This window comes from Alosa sapidissima, chromosome 8, assembly GCF_018492685.1.
Source record: "Alosa sapidissima isolate fAloSap1 chromosome 8, fAloSap1.pri, whole genome shotgun sequence".
Taxonomy (NCBI): domain Eukaryota; kingdom Metazoa; phylum Chordata; class Actinopteri; order Clupeiformes; family Clupeidae; genus Alosa; species Alosa sapidissima.
Window position 1 is genome coordinate 6,331,617 of NC_055964.1, and position 7,453 is coordinate 6,339,069.

Here is a 7,453-nt window from a genome sequence, read left to right on the forward strand (position 1 = left end):
GAAATACTAAATGTACAATGTACATACATTTTCTTAATATGTACTCGGTTACCACAAAAGTTTTGAGTACATTGAACCTATTCAGGTTTACAGTGATAGGTTGTTGTTAGACAGTAGTCTCTCAAATATGTAGCTCCAATTGTAAGTACTCATTAAATTGTTTACATACTACATGCTACATTAGCATCCATGCATATAGTGCCTTGCAAAAGTATTCACGCCCATGTTAAAGTTGACGTCTTTTGGAGTTTGATTTTAATGCCTTAATTAAACAAATGAGGAAAACTCCAATACACCAGGACACCAATTTTGTTTGAATGAATGAATAAAGTATCATAAATAAACTAGATGTACCGCAGAGCGGTACAAAATATGACCGCCGCCCAGTCCAGCACATTTTTTCCACAAAAATAAGTCACGTATGTCAAATTGTGTTCATTTCCTACTTTGTTCCTATCTTGAGAAGGCCTAGGACAGGGGTGGGCAAACATTTTGGCTCAAGGTCCACATTGGGTTTTGAAAATTGTCCGGCGGGCCGCACAACACCCCCGCCTCCGTCCCCCAACGCACACACACACACACACACACATTTTTTTATAGCCTATCAAAAGTATTTGTTTTAAAATATTAATTGGTTAAAAAATACTGCTAATTGCTGCTTAACAAATGAAGATCAATTAATTATCAACAATGACAAGCCAGCTGGAACCTGCCGCTCTCTTTCCCTCTTGTGAGCGCAGACACGTTCCCAATTTAATGGAGTAGCGAACGTTCAAGTTAGATCTGCTGCAAAGGAGATCAATAGGCCTATCATCTCTATTGAACATGATGTTTTGACATTGATATTGTAAACGTTCTCTAAGGAGAGTGAAAAGCAGTTTGCAGTAAAGCTACCAACTTCGTCTATCGCAGGCAAAAAATAGCGAGTAGCCTGATAAACAAATTAAATGCTTGGCAGGCCGGATGAAAGTGCTTGGCGGGCTGGATCCAACCGGCTCGCGGCCCGCAGTTTGCCCACCCCTGGTCTAGGATGACCAATGTTTGCCTCCAGGGGCCATGTTGACCCATTCCATATGCACAAATGTGCATAAACAGATACACACGCACACACATACATTCACATTAATCATACGTATGACACATACACACACAGTACACATATGTACGCATGCATGCACATGCACACACACACACACACACGTACATACATGCACACATGCACACAATTCAAGAATTTCTCAGAATTATGAACAGGCAAGATGGGGGTGGGGTTTTTATTTGTAAGTTATACTATTATAATAAGCTTTATTTGTATAGCACCTTTCATACACAGAATGCAGCTAAAAGTGCTTTACATTTGAAGCATGTAACACAAATATATTAAGTAAACTCAAATTGGATTCACTATTTATTTCAACTCATTGCTTTAAGTTTAGTTAAGCTCTGAATAACACTCTCTAAGTTAACTTCACTGAAAAGTATGTGTTGTCTCAACTTTGTAATACAACCTATTAAAATGCATTCTGTTGACTTGAACCAATTATTGGTTTCAATTTACTTAAAGCAACACCTTCCGCTGTCGCACAAACTATTTGTTTATCCAGCACCGGCTTTGCAAATAACAATGTCCACAGACAAGGTAGAATATGTTGCATGATTTTATGAAAGTACAATGTATTGCGACATCAGATGCAAGTCAAGGTTAAGGTACAAAAAACTCTTGTTGTGTTCGCGGTCAAATGTGACCGATTGACAATTATTTTCTCTCAAAAACATTGTTAATCTATTCTGACTACAGGATATCCACTTGTGAAGACCACTAAAATAAAGTGTGTATTTAGAAGTGGGTTCTTTGGTTTTTGTAAAAAAAAATGCTTGTTCTTTGTCCAAGGGAAACATTTCTAATGAGGGAAACTGTTTGCTAAAGATGATGCATCACAAAATAAAAAAAGCATGTTGTGCTTACTGTCCAGGAATGTAACACAAAGCCTTTTTTCAATCTTTTAATTGATTCCTTGCTCCAGAGTTGAAATAATATTTAGTGTGGCGAGACAGAAGGTGCACAATCATATGAAAACATGGAAATGGGCTGTTTTCCACTGAGTATGAAGGATCCCGATGGAACAAAAAACAGCCCTAAACACCTAAACATTTGTGTCAAAGGAAAACATTACATTTCTTTCATGATATCTTTTATTATTTCACTAGTGATGTTGATCCCCATGTATCGATGGTCTCAGATGGTGTACACAACAGAGATGCACTGCACTCTGCCATCCATGTTATATAATGCACTTGTAGAACCTTGTTATTTCCCAACAGCAGCGTGGGGACAAAAAATGCCTTTGTCAGACTTTTTAACTACTTTGAATGAGCAGTTCTCCCAGTCATAATGCGCCTCACAGTCACGGTCATATCCACGTGGACTTCCCATCCTATAAAAAAATGCATTACATTAACTGCGTGTGGTGATTACATAATGAATAACAAGGATCAAATGTCAATGGACAAATGTCTCAAATATTTGTTATGTTTCTGATGAGGATATTTATGGAAAAAGTAACTTGTGCTGATAAGTACTTTCAAAATTTTCTCTTTTTTTTCTTGATTTATACACTAGTGTATCTTGATTTATACACTACCCCCCAACCCCCCCCCCCCCCAAAAAAAAAAAAAAAAACATGCATTGAAGATATTGACCTTTGACCTGTAAGGTCATGTGGTCCACTTACATGTCGCAACACTCCATTCCTCTCTCTGTGCAAGTGCAACGCTGGCATTTCCTGCTTCTCCATGTGGACACAACAGGATAGGTCTGATTATCAAACTCATCCAGGCAAGGGTTCTGGGCTGAACAGAAGCACACAGCCATTTTTAGATTTTCAGCATATAGCCATAGGTTTATGGTATGAGATTATATGTTTGTTTCATGCTTGTACCTGTGTCTTCAATCCGTGTGTTGCCATCGCTGTCCACAATTACTTCACAATTCACAAGTTATTGTTTTGTGTTAGATGCATGACTAATATGTTTTGTAGAGATAGTAATGCTGGTTTACATCATATATTGTGTGATTTATGGAGTTATATTTGTACCTCGTGGTTTTTCCTTTTCTGTGAACCAGCAGGCAGCATTAGTCAATGCTGCCAGAGTGCACAACATCAGTATCACAGCTGCACACCTCTTCAGGTGTTCAGAGACACAGACAAGGTTTTTAAAAAGGGTTATAACAGACATGCGTCAATTTTAACTTACAAACATGAAAGGTTCAACTTGTCAAGTCAGCTATGAATAAAAGCAGAACAGAAAATAAAAGGTCACGCGCAAGCCTGACTAAATAAACTATTTTGACAGCAAAAAGCGGAAATATTTAGATTAGCAGACCTGAAGTTTGCTCTTTCAGTGGTGTGAAGCAGGACAGCATTAGTATATTTGGTGTTGGGATATCATGCACATTAACTGATTTGAAGCTTCATTGAACACCATTAAATCAGATAAACAAATTAAAGAGCATGTTTAATAAAACAACAAATTAAGTATAATCCTGGAAAACAAAGGCTATTAGAGAAGAGAACTAATATGTTATATTATGTATGTTATATGTAATATGTATCAAGAGTAATTTAACATTTTAAATAGAAAAATATATCAGACATACCATGTTTGCAAACTGAGCCTGTATTTCTCATGATGGGTAACTGTGCAGTGGCGCTTTAAACCAGCAACCTGCTAGAATAGGGGTGGAGCTGTCCTCCTTGTCCTTAACTGGGATAGACCTCTCCAGAATAAGTCCCGCCTCCTAACTTCCGTATCCATCCAACCTTCGGTAGTCAAATGTCTATGGGAAATAACATGGCGTTTTGAAAGATCGTACCTGTCAAACTCTGTAGGTGACAAAGTAGAAAAAGCTGCTGGGCAGATTGGCCTACACACTTCTGCCATCTAGTTTCCACTGGATTTTTTGATTTTCGGTGCCGTTTAAGTAGTATAGTCTATAGTATACTACTTAAACGGCACCGACACGGCGACCAACTTCGTCTATCGCAGGCAAAAAATAGCGAGTAGCCTGATAAACAAATTAAATGCTTGGCAGGCCGGATGAAAGTGCTTGGCGGGCTGGATCCAACCGGCTCGCGGCCCGCAGTTTGCCCACCCCTGGTCTAGGATGACCAGTGTTTGCCTCCAGGGGCCATGTTGACCCATTCCATATGCACAAATGTGCATAAACAGATACACACGCACACACATACATTCACATTAATCATACGTATGACACATACACACACAGTACACATATGTACGCATGCATGCACATGCACACACACACACACACACACGTACATACATGCACACATGCACACAATTCAAGAATTTCTCAGAATTATGAACAGGCAAGATGGGGGTGGGGTTTTTATTTGTAAGTTATACTATTATAATAAGCTTTATTTGTATAGCACCTTTCATACACAGAATGAAGCTAAAAGTGCTTTACATTTGAAGCATGTAACACAAATATATTAAGTAAACTCAAATTGGATTCACTATTTATTTCAACTCATTGCTTTAAGTTTAGTTAAGCTCTGAATAACACTCTCTAAGTTAACTTCACTGAAAAGTATGTGTTGTCTCAACTTTGTAATACAACCTATTAAAATGCATTCTGTTGACTTGAACCAATTATTGGTTTCAATTTACTTAAAGCAACACCTTCCGCTGTCGCACAAACTATTTGTTTATCCAGCACCGGCTTTGCAAATAACAATGTCCACAGACAAGGTAGAATATGTTGCATGATTTTATGAAAGTACAATGTATTGCGACATCAGATGCAAGTCAAGGTTAAGGTACAAAAAACTCTTGTTGTGTTCGCGGTCAAATGTGACCGATTGACAATTATTTTCTCTCAAAAACATTGTTAATCTATTCTGACTACAGGATATCCACTTGTGAAGACCACTAAAATAAAGTGTGTATTTAGAAGTGGGTTCTTTGGTTTTTGTAAAAAAAAATTCTTGTTCTTTGTCCAAGGGAAACATTTCTAATGAGGGAAACTGTTTGCTAAAGATGATGCATCACAAAATAAAAAAAGCATGTTGTGCTTACTGTCCAGGAATGTAACACAAAGCCTTTTTTCAATCTTTTAATTGATTCCTTGCTCCAGAGTTGAAATAATATTTAGTGTGGCGAGACAGAAGGTGCACAATCATATGAAAACATGGAAATGGGCTGTTTTCCACTGAGTATGAAGGATCCCGATGGAACAAAAAACAGCCCTAAACACCTAAACATTTGTGTCAAAGGAAAACATTACATTTCTTTCATGATATCTTTTATTATTTCACTAGTGATGTTGATCCCCATGTATCGATGGTCTCAGATGGTGTACACAACAGAGATGCACTGCACTCTGCCATCCATGTTATATAATGCACTTGTAGAACCTTGTTATTTCCCAACAGCATCGTGGGGACAAAAAATGCCTTCGTCAGACTTTTTAACTACTTTGAATGAGCAGTTCTCCCAGTCATAATGCGCCTCACAGTCACGGTCATATCCACGTGGACTTCCCATCCTATAAAAAAATGCATTACATTAACTGCGTGTGGTGATTACATAATGAATAACAAGGATCAAATGTCAATGGACAAATGTCTCAAATATTTGTTATGTTTCTGATGAGGATATTTATGGAAAAAGTAACTTGTGCTGATAAGTACTTTCAAAATGTTCTCTTTTTTTTCTTGATTTATACACTAGTGTATCTTGATTTATACACTACCCCCCAACCCCCCCCCCCCCCCCCCCCCCAAAAAAAAAAAAAAAAAAAAACATGCATTGAAGATATTGACCTTTGACCTGTAAGGTCATGTGGTCCACTTACATGTGGCAACACTCCATTCCTCTCTCTGTGCAAGTGCAACGCTGGCATTTCCTGCTTCTCCATGTGGACACAACAGGATAGGTCTGATTATCAAACTCATCCAGGCAAGGGTTCTGGGCTGAACAGAAGCACACAGCCATTTTTAGATTTTCAGCATATAGCCATAGGTTTATGGTATGAGATTATATGTTTGTTTCATGCTTGTACCTGTGTCTTCAATCCGTGTGTTGCCATCGCTGTCCACAATTACTTCACAATTCACAAGTTATTGTTTTGTGTTAGATGCATGACTAATATGTTTTGTAGAGATAGTAATGCTGGTTTACATCATATATTGTGTGATTTATGGAGTTATATTTGTACCTCGTGGTTTTTCCTTTTCTGTGAACCAGCAGGCAGCATTAGTCAATGCTGCCAGAGTGCACAACATCAGTATCACAGCTGCACACCTCTTCAGGTGTTCAGAGACACAGACAAGGTTTTTAAAAAGGGTTATAACAGACATGCGTCAATTTTAACTTACAAACATGAAAGGTTCAACTTGTCAAGTCAGCTATGAATAAAAGCAGAACAGAAAATAAAAGGTCACGCGCAAGCCTGACTAAATAAACTATTTTGACAGCAAAAAGCGGAAATATTTAGATTAGCAGACCTGAAGTTTGCTCTTTCAGTGGTGTGAAGCAGGACAGCATTAGTATATTTGGTGTTGGGATATCATGCACATTAACTGATTTGAAGCTTCATTGAACACCATTAAATCAGATAAACAAATTAAAGAGCATGTTTAATAAAACAACAAATTAAGTATAATCCTGGAAAACAAAGGCTATTAGAGAGGAGAGCTAATATGTTATATTATGTATGTTACATGTAATATGTATCAAGAGTAATTTAACATTTTAAATAGAAAAATATATCAGACATACCATGTTTGCAAACTGAGCCTGTATTTCTCATGATGGGTAACTGTGCAGTGGCGCTTTAAACCAGCAACCTGCTGGAATAGGGGTGGAGCTGTCCTCCTTGTCCTTAACTGGGATAGACCTCTCCAGAATAAGTCCCGCCTCCTAACTTCCGTATCCATCCAACCTTCGGTAGTCAAATGTCTATGGGAAATAACATGGCGTTTTGAAAGATCGTACCTGTCAAACTCTGTAGGTGACAAAGTAGAAAAAGCTGCTGGGCAGATTGGCCTACACACTTCTGCCATCTAGTTTCCACTGGATTTTTTGATTTTCGGTGCCGTTTAAGTAGTATAGTCTATAGTATACTACTTAAACGGCACCGACACGGCGACCAACTTCGTCTATCGCAGGCAAAAAATAGCGAGTAGCCTGATAAACAAATTAAATGCTTGGCAGGCCGGATGAAAGTGCTTGGCGGGCTGGATCCAACCGGCTCGCGGCCCGCAGTTTGCCCACCCCTGGTCTAGGATGACCAGTGTTTGCCTCCAGGGGCCATGTTGACCCATTCCATATGCACAAATGTGCATAAACAGATACACACGCACACACATACATTCACATTAATCATACGTATGACACATACACACACAGTACACATATGTACGCA

The 7,453-nt window shown here is 38.5% G+C and overlaps 2 protein-coding genes across 3 annotated transcripts; both read right to left on the reverse strand.

Annotated features, from left to right (window-relative positions):
* Nucleotides 1-1,645: 1,645 nt before the first annotated feature.
* LOC121715241 (beta-microseminoprotein-like) lies at nt 1,646-3,811 on the reverse strand. Its single transcript, XM_042100728.1, has 5 exons — nt 3,659-3,811; nt 3,096-3,183; nt 2,940-2,981; nt 2,733-2,850; nt 1,646-2,435 (listed from the first exon to the last, which is right to left on the reverse strand). Exons 1-5 carry the CDS (start codon nt 3,659-3,661, stop codon nt 2,309-2,311), a joined length of 378 nt encoding a protein of 125 aa, XP_041956662.1. The 5' UTR covers nt 3,662-3,811; the 3' UTR covers nt 1,646-2,308.
* Nucleotides 3,812-5,312: 1,501 nt separating this feature from the next.
* Nucleotides 5,313-7,097, reverse strand: LOC121715240 (beta-microseminoprotein-like). 2 transcript variants are annotated; one of them, XR_006033566.1, is made up of 6 exons: nt 7,083-7,097; nt 6,808-6,987; nt 6,245-6,332; nt 6,089-6,130; nt 5,850-5,999; nt 5,313-5,572 (listed from the first exon to the last, which is right to left on the reverse strand). XR_006033566.1 is itself a non-coding variant. In XM_042100727.1 (5 exons), exons 1-5 carry the CDS (start codon nt 6,808-6,810, stop codon nt 5,446-5,448), a joined length of 378 nt encoding a protein of 125 aa, XP_041956661.1. In that variant the 5' UTR covers nt 6,811-6,916; the 3' UTR covers nt 5,313-5,445. The 2 variants fall into 2 exon arrangements, 1 of the variants encoding a protein (XP_041956661.1); XM_042100727.1 differs by lacking the exon at nt 7,083-7,097 and having other exon boundaries at nt 5,882-5,999; nt 6,808-6,916.
* Between the last annotated feature and the right edge of the window lie 356 nt (nt 7,098-7,453).